The sequence below is a fragment of the Artibeus jamaicensis genome, unplaced genomic scaffold (genome assembly GCF_021234435.1).
Source record: "Artibeus jamaicensis isolate MK-2021 breed Jamaican fruit bat unplaced genomic scaffold, CSHL_Jam_final contig_3126, whole genome shotgun sequence".
In the NCBI taxonomy this organism is placed as follows: domain Eukaryota; kingdom Metazoa; phylum Chordata; class Mammalia; order Chiroptera; family Phyllostomidae; genus Artibeus; species Artibeus jamaicensis.
In genome coordinates, this window is record NW_026521723.1 from 9,338,177 (window position 1) to 9,362,386 (window position 24,210).

A 24,210-nucleotide genomic window follows, 5' to 3' on the forward strand; every position below is an offset into this window, starting at 1 on the left:
GAAGGAAGAAAAAAATGACCAAACAGAAAAGGATGAAGAAACAAGAATTCAAAAAAATGAGGAGAGGCTTAGGAACCTTCAGGACATCTTTAAACATTCCAACATCTGAATTATAGGGGTACCAGAAGGGGAAGAGGAAGAGCAACAAGTGGAAAACTTATTTGAAGAAATAATAAAGGAGAACTTCCCCAATCTGGCAAAGGAAATAGACTTCCAGGAAGTCCAGGAAGCTCAGAGAGTCCCAAAGATGTTGGACCCAAAGAGGAACACACCAAGGCACATCATAATTACATTAGCCAAGATTAAAATAGAGAGAATCCTAGAAGCAGCAAGAGATAAGGGGACAGTCACCTATAAAGGAGTTCCCATCAGACTGTCAGCAGATTTCTCAAAAGAGACTTTACAGGCAAGAAGAGGCTGGAAAGAAATATTCCAAGTCCTGAAATCCAAAGGCCTACATCCAAGATTGCTCTATCCAGCAAAGCTTTCATTTAGAATGGAAGGGCAGATAAAGTGCTTCTCAGATAAGATCAAATTCAAGGAGTTCATCATCACCAAGCCCTTATTATATGAAATGTTAAAGGGACTTATCTAAGAAAAAGAAGATTAAAAAGATGAACAGTGAAAGGACAGCAAACTCACCGTTATCAACAACCACACCTAAAACAAAAGCAAATTAAGAGGACAGCTAGATCAGGAGTGAACCATAGAAATGAAGATCACATAGAGGGTTAGCAACAGGGGAGTGAGAGAAGGAGAAGGGGGGAGAAGGTACAGAAAATAAGTAGCATAGACCGCAGGTAGAAAATAGATAGGGGGAGGGCAAGAATAGTATGGGAAATATAGAATCTAAAGAACTTGAGACATGTGGTCATAAACTAAAGGGGGGAATGGTGGGGGAGGGGTGTGCAGGGTGGAGGGGAATGAAGGGAGGAAATAAAACTGTAATGGCATAATCAATAAAATATATTTAAAAATAAAATAAAAGGCAAAAAAACATGCTACAGGATATTCATACAATGGAATATTATGCAGCTATTTAAACAAAAGAGCAAAGTGTGGATGCAAGCCACAACATGGGTGAATTTCAAACCCATTCACTGAAAGAAAGAACCTCATACCCAAGAATACATATTGCATGACTTATATGAAGTTCTGGAACAGGCAAACTTCATCTGTGGTAGAAAAAAATCAATGTAATTGTTGCCTCTGAGAAGATGGGGGCAGGGATTGAAGGGGAAGGTGCATGCAGGAACTTTCTGGGGTGCTGATAAGGTTCTGTACCTTGATATGAGGATGGGTCATGTGTATACATTTGTCACAACTCAACTGGTAGATGCTTCAGATTTGTGCATTTTAGTGGATATAGGCATTATCCCAAAAGAGAACTTGAAAACAAATCTAGAACCCTAGTTAATGGTATGCATACTGAGGTGTTGGGGCTATGCGCATGGATGTGTGCGGTTGGAATTTGTCAAAAATGTAAGATAGATTGATAGAAGGATAGAGTGACAGATTGACTGATAAATATGGTATGTACAGTAAGACATTACTGGTGAAACTTAGATGGTGGATATACTTACTGTAAATTTCAGTATTGTAATGTTCTTGAAACTTTTTACGATAAAAAATAAAGAACCTATTAATCATTAGGCTTTTGATATTAGTTTTTAAGATCCTGTTCTCCTGCATCTCTTTGGGGCTTGAGGCAAATAATCTCTCTGCCAACACAGCAACCCTGAAGTACCATCCTCTGCGGGGTAGACAGCGCTTTGTCCCAGAAGGACAAGAAGGCTATGAGGACAAACTTCTGGGTGCTCACGCTGTTATCGGCACACTTTTGTTACCCTAAGGGAAATGTTTGATTTCCATTTCTGGCTAACCTCCGCTCTCTGTTCTCTCTCCCCCCAACACTCCGCTGTGTAGGAATCTTCCTGCCATCCTGGACTGGGTGAAAGCTCAGAAGCCCGGGGCCACGGGTGTCAACATCATCACGTCTGACTTCGTGGACCTGGTGGACTTTGCCACAACTGTCATTGAATTGAACGACCTCCTACTGGAGGATAGAGCTTTCGCTAAATGCTGATTTAACTTTTTCTTTATCTTCATGTTGAATTTGTTGATCCAGCTGGAGGTCTGAAGGGTTTTCTGTTAGGATGGCCCCTGGACAGTGATGGTGGAGTGAGTAAGAGGAGGAGGGTGTTTTGCCCCCTCCTCACACGGCCATTTGGATAAAATTACAGTCCGTTTAATTGCATTTTTCCCAATGAGACTTTTGAAAAATAAGTCTGTGGGAAGAAAGCATGCTTCATGAGCTCAAGGCCAGGATCTCCTCGATGGGTGATGATGTTGAACGTAATGTGGAAATGGAGTCTCCAAGAACCGTTGGGGTGTTGAATGTGCCCTAATAGGCCTAGTTCCCTATTGTCTTCCAGGGTGCTCTGTTTGAGTTGGTGAGGAAACGGAACGAGAAAAACATTCCTGGTCAAAAGAGTGGCTCCTTGTGGGTGTAGACTGCCCCATGGGCAGCTCTAACATCAAGCTTGGCCTTCGAGGGTAGAAAGGGCCAGGCACCAGTTCTCTCTAGACATGTTGAAGGTCACCCCTTCTTTCCTCAGAGAGTTAGACATTTATCACTGAGGTATTTCAGCCACAAGTTGTTCTTGCATAGCTCGTGCTTGGCAACTGGTCAATTTATTCTTTAGATAAATACTGTATAGTGTCCTCAGTGTCAGAAATGTGTTTCCCAGTTTTAAAGCATTGATCCCTTTCTCTTTTCTTGGCCCTTTCTTAAAAATGAAAGGAGCAAGGATGAGAGATCCTTTCAGCGTGGGGCCCAACAACAGAGAGACATGCATGTTTGTTGCACATCAGGTTTTGTTATGTATTTAATTCTGTAGCTTCTCCCAAAATGGCTGCCAGGTAAGCACCTGCATCATTTTGGCAAAGTCTTCTTTGGAGTGCAGTCTTCCAAGCCAGATCTTGGAATTGCATTTCTTTGTTGTCTGCCTTGGACTCAAGTCTGCTCTGCGGGGCAGAACGCCTAAGGGTCTGTGACACCGTGGACACAGACACAAGAGGCGTGGGAAAGTGCAATGGGTGTCAGGAGGGTGCTCCCAGGGGCTGTGGAGCCGTTCTGTAACTCCTTGAAAACAAGACTACCTCGGGGACAGTCACGGGGACTCGTGTGTCATCAAGCGAGAAATACCCAGTGTTGGAAATTTTCCAGTTCATGTCCTGATTGTGCTCCTTTCTGCAGGTTGTTTAAAGCTTACTAATCCACTGCATGAGGACTTTGAAACTCGAGAGGGGGTGTTCTTTTATTGATAAGAGGTGCTTATCTATAAAGGGCCCTCTTGTGTTTTATTTATTTATTTATTTATTTATTTATTTATTTTATAGATTAAGTATCTTCAGTGCTTTTTACCTCAAGAGCACTCACAAAGGAGCTTCCTGAACTTTCTTGCCCAGGCCCGATGCTGCTATGGTCTTCATCCCTTAACAGGACCATTGCCGCTCAGGACTGTGAGTGACCTGTGACTCCGCTGTGGATGTCCCACTCCCTCAGCCAGGAGGGCGGGCAGTGTTCTTGTGTGAGTGTGGTCCAGATCTGGGAAGCCACTCCCAAGCCACGCCCCAGGGCAGAGGATAAACTGGGTCAAGAAAAACTCTCAGTTCTTGAGGAAGATCCTCCAAAAGAGGATCGAAAAGGAAGCAGCCAGAAACAAAACTGGGCATGGGAATGTGTGCTCTTCAGTGCTCCAAGAACTGTCCGAGAATCCATAAGCAGGACTTAGCTTCTGGATTCTTAGGAGAAAAGGTAAACACAGCATCCTGGGTGGGTGCGTGCATGTCTAAAGATTATTGGGCCTCATCCCAGCAGTTCCTCGTTTCTGTTTTTCGATGCTCATTGCTGGGGCGGGGGCGGGGGTGCACTAGAGGAGCTACTGGAAGCCCGTGCACAGCCCCAACTATCGGTCTTCCAGCCTTTACTCTCTGTGAAGTAATTTAAGCCCTGCCCTTTAGCTTCCGCAGCTGGAGGAGGTCACAACACAAATGCCTCTGGGAAAATCTGGTGTAACTTTTCCTTTCCTTGCATTTGAACCCCTCTTCAAAGAGGTTGCTGGGGTTTTATCATCAAGTTCTTTAGGGCCTTTTGTGAAAAGGAGTAAGGAAGTGAGTGCCCTCACTTCTCAATTTTCCTTCACTTCTGGTATTAAAGTCCAGTGACAAGCTCTGAAATCCCTGGCCTACCCTCAGGGTTTTATTTGTTGTTATTGCTTTCTTTTGGCCTTGTTTTTAATTCATAGTCAATTACTAAGGACTAGACCACTTCCCTTCTATAACCCCGTGTTACTTGGCAAAGAGATAAGGAGGCAAGAGGAGAATTCTTCTTCTCTGTTTTATTTGAGCCTCAGCTTTGTCCAGGTGTTTGGTGCTATGAGGCCAGGTGTGTGACAGGTATCTGTGCAGGATACCAGTGACACTCAAGGGCTGCTGACTGTTCAGTGAAATGTTTACTTGATTTTTCCCTTTAGTTTTGAAATATATAGTTGCACTTGGGTTGTACCATGTAAGTGGACCTCAGTGTCTGCATGATAAAAGTCATTGAACACGACACAAAAAGCACAGACAGTGGTACCAAGGTCATGTGCACAGAGTCCTGTTGTGCGTGGTGAGCACAGGTGCTTGATCCTTCCTGCCGCTCTGGATGGCCAGCCTGGCTTGCATTTTGAAATTCTGTGCAGGAGTTCTAGGAGATAGGAGGAGGGTTATTCACAGTTCACCCTGATAAACACCCTTCAATTAGCAAGATTTCTACCCCCAAAAGAGTTACTCAACATATTATAAGGAATGTGTGCATTCTGCCCCTTGACATAAAGCCAAGCAGAGAGACTCAGTGACCAGATGGAGGGAAGTAGGCTCTGGGTCTGTGACTTGCTCTGCAACCGCCAGCAGTGAAAGTGGTGACCCAGCCATAGCGCTGATTCTCAAAAGTTCTGGGCGCCTTTCAAATCAAATGGTGTTATCATATTTGCTCAGACTTAGCTTCAAGATCAGCTGAAAAGCTACTTGATTGATCCAAAAGAAGACCATAGTATTCAGGGCCATGGCTGTTCGAAAAAGCGGACTGAGTTTCTTGTGCGCTCCCGTGTTTCCATGGCATCACGGCACCGGGGACCGTTACAGGTTTCAGTCAGATCAAAGCAGTGTTGAAAGGCTTGAACTTGGAGCCCATCAGGGGCACCACTGCAGCTGCATGGTACAGAAGATATTCTTAGGAATAGAGAGAGAAGTCAAGATAGAATGGGTAAAACGATAAATTATTGAGGATTAAAATTTTAAATTAATGGCAAGTCTAAAAGGGTCGCGCAAAAAAAAAATATGTTTCTGCTGTGTCGGACTCTCTAGTAATTACATTTAATTACTTTTCTTAGTTTTGAGTCCCGACCCCTGCATTTTTGAGAATCACTATCACAGCTTAAAGGCAGGATTTTATATAAACTTCAAGAAAAGCACAAGACCTGGGTCCAGGGAATGATCAATCTTCAGAGTCCTAGTTATTCTTTTATGACCTCAAATTCATGTCACGAAGTTTAAGTTTCTGTTCAAGAGGAATATAGTGGGACATTCTGGAATTCAATGTGGCTTTGTGGTGAGTCAGGATTTTCTGTTTTTGTTCTTCTGAATTTTACTATAAGAAAGTACTCCCCATTGAGCCATTATTGCAACCCAGCCAGAAGGCTTAGTACAAAGCGGTGGAAAAACTGAAGGGCTGAAGACTGAAATGAAGCCACCTGCTTTCCTGGGAAGCAAAAGGGCTGCACAAATCCAGACCGTCTGACAGAATCCGTTCACAACACAGAGGAAGTTCTGTGGTGTCCTTTATTGGCTGACTGCGGATGTTTACCCTGAGGTTCTGCTAAGCGAAACTGGCTAACGTGTGAGGCACAGCCATGGGACCCTCTCCCCTGGCTGGGCAACAGAGTGATCCGGGCTAGATCTGCCTTGGTTCTTTCATCTGGAACACAGATTCAATCCGCTGCTTTAGTGCTGTTTTGCAAACCTTGGTCAAGTAGCTCCTCAAAATATCAGGTCCCCCAGGGGTGAGGTTAAATCCCTTATATTAATGGGGTTGTACAGTTGTGATTCTTCCTCGTGTGGCATGTGGGGAGAAATGCTACTTAGCTACATTTCTCAAAGGCGCCCCGTTAGACATTGTCAATTCAATCCCATGGTCGAGGCAACTCATCAGTAGTCTAGAGATATTCTCCATCTCGTTCCTTCTCATCTCCTTCAGAGAATACCACTTTCTCCTCTTGTCTCCTGGCCATCCTTTGTCATCTGCTGAGGACTGTTGATTACAGGACGCTGACAGAACTTCCAGTAAAAGGCACATACATTCAATGATGACTAAACACGCTCTTTTCAGAGTGGTCTTTGCTCCTTACTCTTCTCAAATGCATGATTCGGCGCCCCTCCCCACCCCCACCCAACCACTAGAACTATACCTGATCGGAGCCCAGAACTCGGGGCCAGTACTTCAGTCACATATCAGGGGCTTGGCATAACCTTTGAGCCCAACCAGAAGCACAGCACTTTGAAAAGTCAAATAGGCCTTTGATAGCTTTGGACATTTGCAGTTTTACATTTGTTATTAGTTTATAGCACTAATAACACTTAGTCATGAATCTATAATAGCAACATGATAAATCTTAGTCATATTCTAGAGGCAGTGGTATTTTGCTGCTATTATACTTACTAATTTATACCCCAGTTAATTAGTATACCCCAGTTAATACTAATTACATACAGACTGTGTATGCATTGTTATATTGTATATGCATAAATATAGTGTACATGCCAACTGTAATACTTCACTGATTAGCATTTTAAAAATACAGTAGTCCCCTCTCATCTGCAGAGGATATGTTGCAAGATCCCCCAGTGGATGCCTCAAACTGTGGATAGTAACAATAATGAACCCTATATATGCTATGTTTTTTCCTATATGCACATACCTTTTCACCTAAAGAAAGCACTTTATGGCTTCCCTTTGGCGTATCTGAATTGCCAGCATGACTACTCTTGCACTTTGGGGCCATTATTTACTAAAATAAGGGTGCCCCGAACACAAGCACTGCGGTGCTGCGACAGTCAATCTGAGAACCTGGAAAGCTGCTACATGAGTCCTGGGCAGGCAGTGTGTATGCAGCGCGGAGACCCTGGGCAAAGGGAGGAGTCGTCCGGGGCTGGATGGAGCAGCGCGGCTCGAGATTTCATTGTGCTACTCAGAACTGCACGATTTAAAACTTATCAATTGTTTATTTCTGGAATCTGACATTTTTTTCGACTGTTGTTGACCATGGATGACTGAAACCATGAAAAGCAAAACCTTGAGTGAGGTTGGACTACTGCATACAGAGTGTCATAGTGAAAATATGTCTTGGTAAATTTGGAGGGTGTGTGAATCTGAAAACGCTCTGTTAGATATTATATTTTGTCCTCTTTGCTTGTTTTATATTCCAATGCATGCTGTTTGCTACATTCAGTAAAATAATAGTAAATTATACCAATTTTAAGGTTAGAATTCAATTTTTACATATATGCCACTTGATATGCTGAAATGTATTTGGTGGCATAATTATCGTATTCGTGTACATTTTACTTGGCTTCCTTCCTCTAGGAAATAATGATTCAAATATATCTCTCTATTTCTGTCTTGTGACCTGAGTCATACTGCTTAATTCAAACTGAAGTTTAATAATGCCAGATTACCTCATTTTAACTGTGAAAAAGTTCAATAGATATGATGATATGATGTCTTTTCTTGTATTTGATTTGAACTACCTAAATAAGCTTAAATCTAGTAATAAATACGAAACTTGAGCAGACACTTCTCCTTTGTTTGTCTGCACATTTTATTATTGGCCATATAAATACTCAAGAGTAACTATTCATCTTAATAGTACGGGTGGGAACTGTGCACCCTTCGCCTCCAAATAGCACCCAGCACAACCCTTCCACACGGCTGACTGTGGTTAGCAGTGAAGGATTTAGCAAACATTAATTTCAGTAATGTAAGACAAAGCAGATCAGTTCAGACAGTGAAAGGGAAAGTTGAAAAATCACTGGACCAGACACACACTGCTCAGAGAGTGCAACTCGTGCCACAGGTGGTACGCGTGGTAGTGTGGGGCCGAAGATGGCCAGATCCTTGAATAACATTAATACCGTTAACCACTCACCCATTCTGATTACACAAAAGGTGTGTCTTCGCCCAGTGATGAAACCTCTCTAGCCCTTGTTTATCTAGCAAATACAGAAAAGACAATAGTTTCCAGCTAACATTTATTATCACTTTGTATTGCATTTTTTCCTAACGGAACTTTCTTCACGTTTCCTGCGGAAGTCCACACTCAGATCATCCTCTCCTGACCTTGTCCTGAGCTGCAGCTTAAACAGCGCAGCGGGAGAGAGCTGCGGCATCCCTCAGTCGCACAGACCGCTCCCGGGTTCACGTGGAATGCAGAGAGCAAACCCCATTTCTGAGCTTGGAAAGCGATGGCTTTCCTGTGAATCCCTGAGGTGAAGGCGCCTGAATATCATGGATTTTTGTCGTGGTGTTTTTTTTTTTCCCCCAAAGGAATTCATTCTTCTTACTCAGCAGTATGCCTCTTTGTTTGCACCTCTACAAATCTGCTCACTATGACCAGAGGAGTGTTATGATTTTTAAGACTTAAAAACGTTCCTTCTCGGAGAGGATGGGAGGGCACAGGGAGGGACCATGGCCAAAGCCTGCGTGCCTCAGGCCTCGCCCAGGATGGCCTGGACCAGCGCCAGTAACACAAAAGTGCTGGTCAGACCAGGGTGTTTGCACAGCTGGGCAGTGTTTTGGGACAGCATGGGTGGGGAAGCGGGACACAAGTGTCAGCCTCTGTCTGGTGGCATCACGTGATTTTGAGAAGCCCTAGGCAAGCAGATGGCTTTAATCTAAAGGGTCCTAGTGTCCAAAGCACAGGGTTTATTCCATGGAGAAAACCTCTAAGGAGTAGAGCTCTTGTTGCAAAAGGAGGCCACTGAAAGGTATTCTTTGTTGAACCTGAGAACTTCTCTGCTTTTTAGCCTAAAGACTTTCCTGCCCGGACCCTCACTGGGTATTAGCCCAATCCAGGCTCAGAGAGTCCCATCCATAGGCTTCCATGAATTACAAGGAGATCTGAAAGAAGATGTTGGCTTGCCTTTGCCAAAGCTGCTCTCACCAACAACTTGTGGGCATAGAACTAATTTGCCGCACAACAGAGGGGTTAGTGGACTACTTTAGGAGGCCAGAATGCCCTGAAATGACACACAAAATTTTAGATATATGTACACTTTTTTTTTCTGGAAGAGGCTTCAGAACTTTCATCAGATTCTTAAAGAAATCTATGATCTTAAAAAATTGTAAACCACTGCTTTTCAAGTGCCTGTGAGAATGATCATGTACATGTTGGTAAGTGAGCAGAGAGGACTAATCAGCACTAGAAAGCTGCAGTCCTTCCTGTTAAAAACAATAAGTTAAGACATTTATTTATTGACTATAGATGTCCTTATTTAAGAAGCAAGGTTGGATAGAATAAGATAAAAAGGAACTACCTAAGCCAAATCCTAAGGGATCATGAGAAGGGCTCAAGCAGGAGAGGGTGGTGGCAGAGCCCAAGAAACCAGGCACCTGGCAGATGGGGGCAGGTGTCTCAGCCCTGCGTGCAGATCTGAGTACACGCCTCAGAGGAAGTGGGTGCCCGGCGCCTTCTTACGGAAGGGCAACTAGGAGCGTGAAGGGTCCAGAACTTACATCACATGAGAAACTTGGGAGATTGAGCTTGGAAAAGAAAGAGAGCGAAGTGGCAGGAGTATTTTCAAATGTTTTCAAATTGTTATATAACTGAGGTTTTAGATTCTTATGATTTTAGATGAGGTAGGGGCCAAAGTACATTTGCCCGGCACTAACGTCACAGGAGAGAAAACTGAAAGCCAGACTGACTGTCCAATGCAGAGCTGGGAATAGAGTCTGGGCTCTGAGTCCCTTCCCAGCGTCCTTTCCCATCATTTCCGGACCCCTGAGTGCCCAATGGGCAGGGAAAAGCTGGAACCCATGAGCTGCCATTATAAGAATGGAGAGCTTGGCTGAATAAAGCGTGTTCCTACATAAAATAGATGTGAGAGAGTGAGCTCACCATGAAGAGTGTTTCTGCCAGTGGGTGTATTATCAGTTTGCTATTGCAGATACAACAAATTATCACAAATTCTGTGGCTTACAATAACACGCGTGTATTACCTTTCCAGAAGTCTAAACTGGGCCTGCAGAGCTGGGTTTCTTCCAGAACCTCTGGAGGAAGGTCCATTTCCATGCATTTTCAGCTTCCAGAAGCCACCTTCCCTGGCTTGCAGCCCTTTCCTCCACCCTTAAAGCAGCGCAGCGTAAAACAGCGTAGCATCTCCCGCCTCCCTCTGACTCGGCCTCTCCCATCACATCATCTTTGATTCTAATCTCTTAAGAGGACATCCAGGATCCACTGGGCCCACCTGAACAGTTCAGGGTAGTCTCCCATCTCAAAAGCCTTCACTTCATCACATTACACTATCTTTTACCGTGTAAGGTAACATATTCTCATGTTCTGGGGATTAGGACATGGACATCTTTGGGGGCTTTTATTCAGCCTACCACAGAGTAAATCATGGAAAAATCATCCCATACTGGTACTGATTTCTGAGCAGACTTGAGCTTGAATCCTAGCTTTAGCGCCTAGTTGCATGACCATTATCCCTTTAAGCCTCTGCTCCCTGATCCATAAAATGGATGTTATTATGAAAATTCATGATAATACAAATAAGATGCCTAACATATATAATGCACTCACAAAAAATGGCAGCCGTAGTTGTTCAAGGAACTTCAGGTGATTCTCGCCAGACAGGAATCCAATAGAAGAAACCTTGTTACAAAAAGTGAGGTTTGATAAAGTCGCCTCCAAATCCCCTTCTGAGAGTGCTGAAATCGAAAGGAATAAAATGAAAGGGAATTTAGTCCTGTATACTTACCTACATCACAGACCCAACTGCAAGGAAATTTATTTTCTGGTTAGTCAGTGGCTAAGAGACCCTGCTCTCTGCCTCCCTTGGTTCTGCTCTCTATTTTTGTCACCAAGCTCTCTGGTCAGATTTGAGCAAGACTGAGGGCCTGACCTGCTGTGCGATGATTGGCCAGACCAGGCAGCTGAGACCAGCGCAGGCTCCCTCCTTCACATCTGTCAACATACCTGGCTGCAAGCAAGTCACTGCCCGTGACCACTGTCTGCCAGAGCCAGAGAAAGCAGGAAAGAAAACAGAGGAGAACACCTCAATTTTGTGGAAAATTTTGGAGAAAAGTAGAAGCCCAGTGTGGATGCTTCTTCCCAACGTCCCAAACTCTTCAGCAAGGACTGGAATAGTCCTGGGGTATCACTACTAAGTCAAGAAGGAAGCTGAGAGAAGACTTTCAGCTGAATTCAGCAATCAAGGTAGGTGATCTGTCTGGTCACAGGCCCTTCTCCCATGATCAGAAAACAAGCATTTTTCCTGGCCTTGTAGCCAGAGTGTCCAACAACGGTCTACCGAGGGAATGAATGTGTTAGATGTGGCTGTGTAGGGAGAATTCAGTCATTTGTCCAACAGCATGTCCTGGAAGTGGGCTCTATTTTTCTTCCATGTCTCATCTTTGACAATTGTTGTTCTACAAAACTGTTCAAAAGCTTGCAGAGTATTTTATCTTTCATTATAAAAATTATATTTGTGATTTATTTAAATTTTTCTATCATCTGGGTTCTGCAGAACGTGGCTTTGTTCCAGAATTTTGCTTGTATGAATTCTTTCCTCTCTCAAGATATACCAAAGAGGACAGTTTACATATATTTCTGAGGGACACTCCACAGAGGGCTGTCAGCTTAAAATGATAGGATCCCTCAGGCAGGCCTATGCATTTTTCCCCTTTGGAACCTAGGGAGTTAAAAGTCTTGAAGCTGCTGGAGCAAAATCAAGCCTGTTTACCCAAGCTTATCAGCCCGGGCAGCAGGTCAATCATTTACTGACTCAGGGCTGTTTTCCTCCCCTTGATGCAGAACCACTGAAGCCCGTGCCTGACTGAGTCTCTCTATAGAATGGACACGAGGCAACATAGCAGACACCCTTCTCTGACGCTCTAGCCCATATTCTGTTCTGCGCAGAGTGAAGTTTTATCTGAGGAGTAGTGAATGCCACAGGAATCCTCCCATCTCCACAATAAACAAACAACTGGATACCTCGTATCACCTGGGACATAAGAGCCTGTGGCTTTGGAGGAGCTCTCTCTACCAGTGGGGGGCTATAGAAAAGGAATAAACGAACTATAGGAAAAGCTATTAAGTGATTTTTGAGGAGGAAAAGATTATTAAGTAATTATCAAAAAACATGAGTTTTTCCTTCCAGCCTACGCAGTCTGGAAATACATTATTTTTAATGAACATTATCCACTCTTCTTTAGATCTGAATATAACTTTTCTAGAAATGTTGTCATATTGTCACCGTATCTGCTTGTCAGGTCTGTGCAATCATTTCTGGCTCTTTTAATTACTAGAAGCCTGGCGATAGGGAAGTCCTCTTTTTCTGAATTCTCTTCCGGGAAGGGCTTGGCCCATGTATTAGACGAGGTAATGATTGGCACTAATTTAGTCAATCATTTATAAAACTGAAGTGAATCCCCTTTGGTGAGGTTTGTGGCTGGAATTTTTACGTGGCTCAGGCAGTTAACTAGAGGTGAGCTGAGGCCAGCACACAGTGTGGCAAAGGCACGAACGCCGGGTAAGATGTTGAGTCTGCAGCTAACTCCAGGAATGTGGTGGAGGGTTATGGAAAACTGGTAGATTTCTGTGAAGACACGAAGTCCTCTCTGGCCGGTTTCCAGAGAATGTCTGTAGATAATGCAAGTGATGGAGGTGGTGTTGAAGAGGGGAAAGGGTGTCAGGACATTCAGATACATTGGCCAGAGTCTCATGCAATATTTCAGGCCCCCTGGGGACAGACACTCGGGTCTTACCAGTTCTTTCTCTGCAGCATCTGGCTCAAGACCAAAACACTGGTGACCTCGGAGAGTACGTTCAGTCTTTCTACCCATTTCATGAAAATTGGATATTAAGTGAGAGAGGAGGAAGATTATACTTGAGTGTGACTAGACTAGATAGATATTCTTCCTTTTACATATTAGGAAGTTAGAAACTACAAGTTAATTAATTTGCCCAAGTTTGCAGTTAGTCGGAGGCTGCACCGGGACTCTCCTCAGCCCTGCCTCACGCTCAGTCTGCTGCTGTTCCCAGGCAGTCGTGGAGGTGAGCGCATGAAGAAGCATAAATTGGGATGGGGGTTCACTGAGGAAAGTGAGGCCGACTAACAAAGTCAGAGGTTCTCATCTTGGCCCTTGGATGGGCCATACCTGAGCACTGGGTAAAGGTAAAATGTTGTTATGAGCCCTCCTTGTATTTCAGCTTCATTTTTTCACCTTTATTCTGAAAAGGACAGCATGTGCATGAAGTTCACGCAGGGTCAGCAGCTTAGAAAAAGGGACTCAGTGCACTTGGTGATGCAATCCCTGTTCCTAATGCCTTTGCTATCATACTCTTAGGTATGTGCCATACCCTTGGATGTGTCATGCCCAGACCAGCTGGGTGCCGCTATCACAGAAAGATCAGCATTGCACTAGACTTGACCTTCTTTGAGAGCAGGCAGGGGGAGGAACAGACGGGGGACAACAGAGAGTGTTCCTAGGGCTGGCGGTCACTGGAGTCTACCTAATAATCGGGCGTATTTTCTAAGTAAACCCAGGCAGTTTTCAGGCTAGATCTCTACCTCCTTATATTCCAGAGACTCAAATCTCTGAGCCCAACTAAAGTACAATGAACATCTGAACTGCTTCCAGGAAAAGAAATGACACCATCCCAGGCCTTACCTGGGAACTAAAGAATTCAATTGCTATTTCCTTTCACCTAAGCTAATATACACTCCTCTAAATCCAAGGGACTTGAGCAGAAGAAGGCAAAAGGCAAAAGGAGACATCAACATACTATTGTATCATAGTTTCTAGTACCTGAAACCCAACCAGACCCATGTTAGCTTAGAGTCCAGACAGCTTGTTGGTGTCATCTAAGAGGTAAATGAGTAATGTGCAGAAACAAGCCTTCCTCTGCTCCCCAACCCCAGTTTCCCTCTCGATCCAATCCCATTAGCTGCCTGGCAGAAATTTCAAAGCAGTCACAATTCCTGAGCATTCACAAAATCAAGATAAAGAAGTACCATGTGAAATGTAGTTGGCTAAAGATTTCTGAACAAATGGTTTCTTTTTTTTTTTTACTGACCTGCCTCACACATACCTAAGAGTATGATAGCGAAGGCATTACGGACAAGGATTGCATCACCACCAAGTGCACTGAGTCCCTTTTTCTAAGCTGCTGACCCTGCGTGAACTTTATGCACATGCTGTCCTTTTTAGCATAAAGAGGAAAAAATGAAGCTGAAATACAAGGGCTCATAACAACATTTTACCTTTATCCAGTATTTGTTATGACCAGAAAAGGAGCTACTGCCTTTTCACCTACATTTTTTCATTTAACTCCTAGATCAATTTTATGCCACTGTCCAAACCACAGCACTGGGAAGATGAGGTGAAATTTGACTTGGAGTCTTTTGGACTCCAAAGCTCACATTCTTTAGCACTCTGTTCTGGGAAAAATTACCAACCAGCACTATCTATGCTGTTTGTATTCTAAGTGAAAAAGGGTAAGGAGTGCTTTCTAGATTATTTGTGTGGGTCCTAAAGTATATATTTATTACCTCCTCTGCAGGTGTTCTTGATCCTGTACAAACATAAAACTTAGCTTCACAGTAATTTTTGTCTCATCCAGGAAAGTTACCACAAAACACACATACACACAAGCATACTACGCACACACATTCACACAGTAACAATTACTCATAGGTCAGCAATTTGATCTTTTTCTGAAGCTGTGAGGGAAAATTATTCTTACCTTCTGGTTTATAGACATTGTTTTATTTGTTTATTTGATTTTAATGTAACATAGAAACAAATATATATTTTGCCAGGATTTTTCACAAGTTTATTTTTGCTGTCAAATTTCTGTCTCTGAGAAAGCTAACAAGGCCAAAACATTCCCATATGGTTTTATTTAACCTTTCTAGCAACCCTGTAAGGGGAGTGTCGTTTTCAGATGGTATCTTTTCAGATAAGGAACCTGAGACGCCATCAAGATGAGCACCCTTCTCAACATCACTCAGCCAGCAAGTCCCATAGGTAATGGGATTTGTGGGTAACGTGAGTGATGTTGTTACTCTGACCATTTTCATTGAGTAATGAAAATGAAGACACTAATAGCTACTTAATAAAATCTGCTTTAAAGATAAAAGTCTTTCAAGCCCACATTCCCATGAGCTAAGTAAGATATTGAAGGAATTCTTGCTGCAAGAAAAATAAGAAACCACTCTTCTCTGCTATGTCGCATGCCTGTGGGACAGGATGCACGGGTTGGCATTAAAGAGACCCCTGCAGCACCCTGATAGACACGAACGCTCTCTTGGTTAACTCTATAACCAAACAGAGGTCTCGTGGACCAACCAGTCACCAAACTGTAGGACACCTAAGGAAGTTCTCTCACAGATTGGGAATCCATCATGGGTGTGGCCCAATCCTTACAGAAACTGACTGAAGTTACAGGGGCAATTTTGGTGCCTGTGAATTCCATCTCAGTCCTAACATGCTCTGAGGAGCACTGAGCCCTGCATCAGCTGTGCACCTAGAGGGCACTAAGCGTTTCTCACTCCTAATGCTTCACTGGGAGCCATTCCTGGCTGGCTGCCTGAATCTCCATCCCATATGACATCCTTGTTGTTTGCATCCTTACTTTGGGGTTAGTGTGCACCTGCATTGCACATTTTTTCCTCATTTCTGTGAACTCGGAGGTACAGGAGAACCCATAGACTCTGGACTATGAGCACACAGAAAGAAAAGGACTTGTGCTCCTGTCCCTCACCAAACTGAAAATTGTTCACCTTCTCTCTACAGTTCCAAGGTCAAGTTTCCCATGAGAGCAGTTAAAAAACTGAAGGTCACAAAAAACTGGCAATTCACTGTCCCTTGGAGGGGTTCCCAGAAAGCAAAATGAAAATGAAATTGTTTTTACATAAGACCTCTGAACGTGGAGGGTGGGACTCAAACAGTCTGAATTGGCAGTTTCACTGTGCACTGTAGGTAACCCCCACAAAGCTTAGTAATTTCTTTGTAAAGCCAAAACAATACAAAAAATACTTCCTGAAGAGAACTCTAGATAGAACTCTTTTTTGTCGTTGCTGGATTGTTTTCAAGGTTTCATTTAAAAAAAAATTTAGAGAGGGGAAGAGAGAGAGAGGGAGATAAACATCAATGTGTAGTTGACTCTTACATGTCACCTACCAGGGACCTGGACCACAACCCAGGCATGTGCCCTTACTGGAATTGAACCGGTGACCCTTTGATTTGCGGGCCAGCACTTAATCCACTGAGACACACCAGCTACAGCTCAAGGTTTCATTCCTTTTTAGAAATATATATTTTATTGATTACTTTATTACAGTTGTCCCATTTCCCCCTCTTCACTCACCTCCACCCTGCACACCCTCTCCCACCCACATTCCCCCACTTTAGTTCATATCCATCAGTTGTACATGTAAGTTCTTTGACTTATACATTTCCTATACTATTCTTACCTTCCCCCTATCTATTTTCTACCTACTATCTGTGCTACTTATTCTCTGTACCTTTTCCCCCCTCTCCTCCTCCCACTCCCCTGTTGATAACCCTCCATGTGATCTTTATTTCTATGGTTCTGTTTCTGTTCTAGTTGTTTGCTTAGTTTGTTTTTGTTTTTATTTTAGGCATGGTTGTTAATAATTGTGAGTTTGTTGTCATTTTACCATGCATATCTTGAATCTTCTTATTCTTAGATAAATCCCTTTCACATTCATATACTAAGGGCTTGGTGATGATAAACTCCTTTAATTTGACCTTATCTAAGAAGAGCTTTATCTGCCCTTCCATTCTAAATGAAAGCTTTGCTTGATAGAGCAATCTTGGATGTAGCTCTTTGGATTTCATGACTTGGAATACTTCTTTCCAGCCCCTTCTTGCCTGTAAGGTCTCTTGAGAAATCAGCTGACAGTCTGGTGGGAACTCCTTTGTAGGTAACTGCCTCTTTTTCTCCTGCTGATTCTAGGATTCTCTCCTTCATTTTAATCTTGGGTAGTGTAAGTATGATGTGCCTTGGTGTGTGCTTCCTTGGGTCCAACTTCTTTGGGACTCTCTGAGCTTCCTGGACTTCCTGGAAGTCTATTTCCTTTGCCAGATTGGGGAAGTTCTCCTTTATTATTTCTTCAAATAAGTTTTCCACTTGTTGCTCTCCCTCTTCTCCTTCAGGTACCCCTATAATTCAGATGTTGAAACGTTTAAAGATGTCCTGAAGTTTCCTAAGCCTCTACTCATTTTTTTTTTGAATTCTTGTTTCTTCATTCTGTTCTGGTTGGATGTTTCTTTCTTCCTTCTGGTCCATTCTATTGATTTGAGTCCCAGTTTCCTTCCCATCACTATTGGTTCCCTGTACATTTTCCTTTATTTCACTTAGCATAGCCTTCATTTTTTCATCTAATTTGTGAGCAAGTTCAACCAATTCTGTGAGCATCCTGATTACTAGTGTTTTGAACTGTGCATCTGATAGGTTGGCTATCTCTTCGTTGCTTTGTTGTATTTTTTTTGGAGCTTTGATCTGTTCTTTCGTTTGGGCCATCTTTTCTTTTTTTGTCTTGTCACGCCTTTATGTACGTAGTAAGGGGCAGAGCCCTAGGTGTTCACCAGGGCTCAGAGACAGGTCACTGAGTTGTGATGCTCTATGTGGGGGAGGGGTTCAAAAGAAAACAATGGTGCTTGCTCTGCTCACTGCCAGATTTCAGTCACTTCCCCTGCTTCCCACAAGCAAACTGGGCCCTTCTGGTGCTGATTCCCATGTGAGGGGGGTTGTGTACATTCTAGTCCCCTGTGGGTTTCTCAAATGAACTCTCCTATGAGGCTGGGAGTTTCTCCTACTGCTGTCTCAACCTCCACAGGTGTTTTCACTCAGGGGTTTGAGGCTTTATTTCCCTGCGCTGGGTCCCTGGGTTGTGAGGTATGTCCTGCTACCCACTTTCACCTGGTTTATCTGCATGCAAATGTGGGTCTGCCCAGTCTTTTGGCCACTGGCTGCTTGACTCCACCCCTCCTACCAGTCTGGATGAATGTGTCTTCTTTAACTCCTTGGTTGTCAGACTTCCATACAGTTCGATTTTCTGTCAGTTCTGGTTTGGTTTTGTTTTTAAACTGTTGTCCTTCTTTTGGGTGTGCGAGGAGGCACAATGTGTTTACTTACACCTCCATCTTGGCTGGAAGTCCAAGGTTTCATTTCTTAAGATAAGTCTTGTATAGTGCATCCAGCTGGAACTCTTCTGTGTAATGATGGATTTCACCCATGGAGCCTACCACGGTGTTAGGAGATTTCACAAGGTAAGAAGCTGAAAACTTGTAGTGAGTATGTGAGCAGGTTGCAAGGGAAGAGAAAACCCAGGGCCCAACCAGAGATGTCACAGTGAATGGCAAATGGCAGGCTTCTCTATGACCCAGGGAAAACTGGTACCTCTATCAGATTCTACCAATTCTAAGAAGATGTAACCTTCAAGTTCAAATATATTTACTCCACAAAATTTAGCTCTGCTTGCCAGATAGGAATCTTAAAAAGGCAAGATCCAAAGGCTAGACTTCCCCAAACCTGACTGTTGTCTACCAAAATTCACCTCATTTTCTTCCTCTCTGTAAAGTGGAAATGCCCCTGATAAGAAGTATTATTATAGGACATTGGTAACATGCTGTCCAACAGATAGAACGTAAAGCACAACCCAGAATAGACATCCTCGTCCTGGCTCTGCCCTGGCCTTGGTCCGTGAGTTGGTGCCAATTTTTAAATTTCATGGTGGTGACTCAGTTTCAAGAAAGGATGTAGCCTCACTGTGAATAACCACAAACATTTCTTGATGAGTGACCCTCAGTTCTGCAATAGTCACCTGCCTACTCTTTCCCAGAAACATGTTAGACACTATTTTTGAAACAAGATTAAATAATCTTGAAAGTTTTACACTTATCAGGTGAACTAACCAGTATCTTTAGAGTCCCCTGTGTGTGTGTGTATTTTTAATTATTTATACAATACCCTGAAGATTACAAGCTCTCAGTAAATATTAATGTGTGGTGATAAATTGATCATTGACTGTAAATTTAGTATACAAAGTGACTTTTAAAATTGCCAGGAGTGACTGAAAAACTAGAAGCCTTAACCTGAGATGCAGAAGGAACTGTGCATGAGAGTTCCTTATTCTTCTGCTGTGGGTACCAGTGGCGTAGCAAAGCGGACGTCATGGCTTTGTTAGCCACATGCCAGCCAGCCACACGACAGCACTGAGCAGGTCACGTCAGCTACCCTTGCCTCAATTTGCTCTTTTTCAAAATAGAGACTAGGTGGCTTCATTGTTTTTAAGTTCTACTCCAGTTGTAATAATCTGTCTTCTGTGCAAAACTAGAAAAGTTAATATCAGAAAGTTCTTTTAAAAATTAAACACAGCAATGGTTTTTATCTTTAGAGCCATCATCCATATCTCTTAGGTAAATGGCCTTGGGGGAATAAAACAGTGCCGAAGAGATCTCGGAAACATAACCTTGAGGTTGTTATAAACTGGAGATGCTGGACGTCAGTCTGTTCTAGAGAAGGAGCCCACTCAGCTGGAAAAACGCAGGAACCGCATCTGAGCTGTCTCATCCAGCTGCGGTGCTGGCACTGACACCCAGCTCTGCCACACCTGCGTTTCACTAATTCAAGCTGCAGCCAGCAGGCAGTCATGACTATTATCCTCCCTTATAAATAAACAGAAGCCCTTAGAGGTGATATGACTTGCCCAGGGTTACAGAAACATGGCAGTGAGTCAGATGGAACAGCATGAGCTTGGCAGGGTAGGAGGGAGTGTTGTGGGGGGGGGGGCAGTTCCAGTTACATAAACAAAAGGTAGAAGAATGAGATGAGGGGCAGATCTGTGCTTCCTCTGAAGTTCACACACCATTGGTCAAGGACCACAGAGGGGCTTTAAGTTTGCTTTGGACCCCGAGAGCATCCCTGTCCTCCTGCCCACCCCCAAGTCCCCTCAGCTGCCCCACCCAGGGTTACTCACCCAGGTTGTTGGTAATGGTTGCCCGTTCTCATGTCCCTTCTTGTAAGCTTCATGAAAGGCTATTTGCAATGAAGAGTAGGCACAAGGAGGAAGAAGAATGCACCAAGGATCTTCCCTGAGGCTCTGATTCCCCTGACTTCCCCCCTACATTCTACAGAAATGAATGGTCATCAGAATGACTGACAGAATGACACCATTCCATTCCAAGCGTTGACTTTTTGTTGTTGTTCACCTCTGGGGTTATTTCACTGCTTTCTGCTGTATTCCCATACAGAGGAAAGAATAATGCTCAGCTGCTGTGCGTGACAGTCAGCAGCCTAGGGCAACACTGCTCAGAGGAAACTGCTCATTGCACCAAGAGCCAAGGCATGACTGAAAGTTTCAGTAAGAAGTGTAGCATCATGGCCCACCCCGTATACCTGATCGCCCCAGACCTGCTCCCAGGGAGCTCCCAGGCCGTGAAGAACTACTCTCACAAGTCACTGCCAGGAACCTCTGATCCAACAAGAAAAACACTGAAAGACATTGAGCATAAATGGTCTTATGTCTCAGTTACATTCAGAGGCTGCCTCACCTTACTGTCCATTTTTGTCCCTTTTTAGATACAAGACAGAGAAACACAATATTAATTTTATCACCAAGAGGTACTGGTAATTTTCCGGGCGATGGAGGAATGTCATGAATTCTTTAAGAAGAGTCTGGTTTCCTGACAGGGTCCTCAAATGACTTTCTGTTGTACTAAAAAAATCTTACTGAGTTTTTGCACTTCTCAGTATTCACTTTATTCCTAACACCTAATCAGCTTACTAGTCTCTTGAGAGATGAGCAACCTAATACATAATGTTCACTTGATACTGCATACAACTATATTGGCTATACTCACTTCCTGGTCACAAAAACAAACAACCACTAAAAGTCACTTTTGAATTACCCATCATATATATTCAGTTAAGGTGGGAAAAGAAGAGGGTAGGCTTATGTTTCAACCATGCAGTACCTCTTCATGAGACCAGAGAACTAAAATGGCCCATGATTCCAACAATCATTATCAATGATCAAACTTAACTCAGATATAGATCTTAATGTACACCAATAAAGTTAAAAAACCAGGTAAGGTGCTGAAACATGGCACAATCTCATACGTACTCAAATGCTAAGGACCAAATGACCAAGTGCCAGATGCACCTTTAAGACTTCTTCTAGAGAGACAGTGAGCACACCATTGTTTCTTAAATTAAACTGAATTTCTAATACTGGACTGGATTCTCCAGCTTGCCAGTTTTCTAGCAGGAAAAAGAGCCTTTCAGAGCATGAGGCAATAGGGAACTCTGTTTTTCTATATAGCTTTCATGTAGCTGTCTGGCCACACGTACACCTACCCCCAGTCTTCCTCGGCCCATGAGTTGGAGCCCATAGGTGTGCCATCTGCACCCAAACTCTGCCAGACAGTAAAGCTGGGGAGAGGCATATCCAGTAGGGGCTTCTCAGAAGACGCAGGACTGTCCCTGACAATCCATTTTTCACCAAGCCAAAGGTAGGTAGGTGGCATTTTGAACCAGTGTTTTCGTGCCATAAATCTTCAGGCACTTTGGGGCACCGAGTGTTTTGCTATAAATGCTGTGGAACAAAACTAATTTATAGGTTGTGTGTGTATATGTGTGTGTGTATGTGTGTGTGTAATGCACAGGAATAATTTTGATATGAGAAACACATTTGATCAATTTTGCTTTAAAAAAATCTCTTCTGGACTATTTCTGAGTGTGAGTTACACAAACCTTCGGCACTTGTTTAATTTCCAGAATTAATTTAGCAAATAACTGTCCTAATTATAGGCCTTAAAGACTTCTGTTGATATTATACACCTTTCTCTAAAATCACCACAACATGTTTTGATCATTTTTAGAAAAGGCAAACTATCTTTTCGCATGTAAAAGAATCTTTGGCATGTAAAAAATTTTTTAGATATGCCAAAATAAACTTCACAGTTGGTCAATTATACTACATTTCAGATGTCTTCAAGTAACTGGGTTTTTTTTAATTTTATTTATTTATTTTTAGAGAGAGGAGAAGGGAGGGAGAAAGAGAAGGAGAGAAACAGCAATGTGTGGTTGCTTCTTGTGCACCCCCAACAGGGGACCCGGCCTACTACCCAGGCATGTGCCCTGACTGGGAATTGAACCAGCAACCGTTTGGTTCACAGGCCAGCACTCAATCCATTGAGCCATACCAGCCAGGGCTCTTCAAGTAACTCTTGGCAAGCTAAATTTTTTATCCCATTACTATTTTATTTTACATGATCTTATAGGTAAGATTAGCCCATAAATTTAAAGTAAACCTATCAATGAACACAGTGGCGTAGGCATTATTTGGTTACATTATGAGTTTATCCCAGTCTCCAAACATACTTTTTTCTTTTCTGTTCTGCAAATAACCCCTCTGACCATGTGTAGCTATGCTGAACCTTTTGCTATTCTCCTAAGGGGATTATCTAAGAGTCACCATTTTCCTCTTTGAATCCCTGTCTAATATTGCCTTCAACTGGGATACTACTATTTTTCACATGCATTTATATCAGAAGTGGTTAATTTCCACTTTCCCCAAGCCGAGTTCATAATAGCATGTTGGAATAAAATATTTTCCATTGTTCTAACAGAGGGCCAAACAAAGACATTTATAGAGTGCCTAATACATGTTTGACACTGTGCTAAGTGCTACAAAGATGAGTATCTCAGTTCCGCCCAAAGGAAGACCCACATCTCTCAGAGCAGAGACACCAGTGAGGAGCCAAGGCAGCGTTGTGTGAGGCTGCAAGGGCGACAGCGACTGAACTCAGCCCAGGAAAGTCATAGATGGATGCTGAGGAAGACTTTCAGAGAGGCTCAGGTCCAAGCGGTGTTTTTAAAAGAAAAATTAACATTTGCATCCCTCCTTTTCTAAGAATTCAGATTTTGAAGAGAAGGCTACTTCTTTTTAGGAATGCGTCTGAATGTCCTAAGGAGGCGAAAGTAGTATTAAGACAGTAGCAGTAGGTGTGACTGAGGAAGTTTTGAAGGCAAGTCATAGAAGGGGCCAGAGAGATCCTTCTCATTAACTGGTGGAAACAGAAAGAGCTAAGACTTTACTCTGAATCAGAGCCTATGCCTAATTCACAGCCCTTGAAATGTGGGCCTTCATTTAGAACCATTCCCTGCACGTCTCTCATGCTCTTGCAAACTCTGGGGACTTTTGCCTGGTGGACAGTCTTGTTATAAATCTGATCGCTACTCAGTTATGACTTGAGTTACAGTTATCCTGGGAGCAACTTTAAACAGACATGAAGAACAAAGAACAAAACACTGGAGAAATACAGTACTGTCTTCTGATGTCAGCAGCTGGTAGCAATTAAAAAGCTCAGGGCTGAAAAATAGAGCTGACCTACTCAACTCTCATCCCAACAGCCTCCATTAACATCCAAATCCAACACTGACTTTAATGCCACACATTTTAAGCAGGATACAAGCCAGAAGGGCAAGCTTAGTAGCTTTCAACCTAGCATGGCTAGAAATCCTTCGTAAGTTAGCTTAGGTAAATATTTCGTATGCAAGTGAAAATTTTCACCTCTTAAACAGTTCCTGTTTCCTGAAGTTTGACCTAAAAGATTATTGAATGCCTAATGGACCAACTTTTATCCTGGTTTCATTTTCTTATCCACTGGAAAAAATATGTAGAAGTAAACTAGAATAGATTTGACTGTATGAATATTTAAAACTTCTTTTACCAATATTATGAGCAAAGGTAAAAATAGAAATAGTGATCCTGGAAAGTATGTTTACAACATAAATAACATGGAAAATATTACCATTTATAAGGAATATTTACAAATTCATACCAGCTAATGGC

General features: G+C 43.0%; 2 protein-coding genes across 15 annotated transcripts in view; both read left to right on the forward strand.

Moving 5' to 3' along the window:
• PLCXD2 (phosphatidylinositol specific phospholipase C X domain containing 2) overlaps window positions 1-7,888 on the forward strand; it is a 48,614-nt gene extending 40,726 nt beyond the window's left edge. For both annotated transcript variants that reach the window (XM_053663129.1, XM_053663128.1), the window contains exon 5: window positions 1,927-7,888. In XM_053663129.1, coding sequence (XP_053519104.1) covers window positions 1,927-2,086 — 160 coding nt within the window. In that variant the 3' untranslated portion in view covers window positions 2,087-7,888. The remainder of the gene's footprint in view (window positions 1-1,926) is intronic.
• A 3,387-nt stretch (window positions 7,889-11,275) lies between these two features.
• PHLDB2 (pleckstrin homology like domain family B member 2) overlaps window positions 11,276-24,210 on the forward strand; it is a 235,000-nt gene continuing 222,065 nt past the window's right edge. For 7 of the 13 annotated variants that reach the window (XM_037144305.2, XM_053663062.1, XM_037144309.2 and 4 more), the window contains exon 1: window positions 11,277-11,537. The gene's annotated coding sequence lies outside the window, so the exon portion shown is untranslated. Of the gene's footprint in view, window positions 11,538-24,210 lie in introns of all 13 variants that reach the window. The other 6 variants (XM_053663054.1, XM_053663055.1, XM_053663056.1 and 3 more) reach the window with 1 other exon arrangement.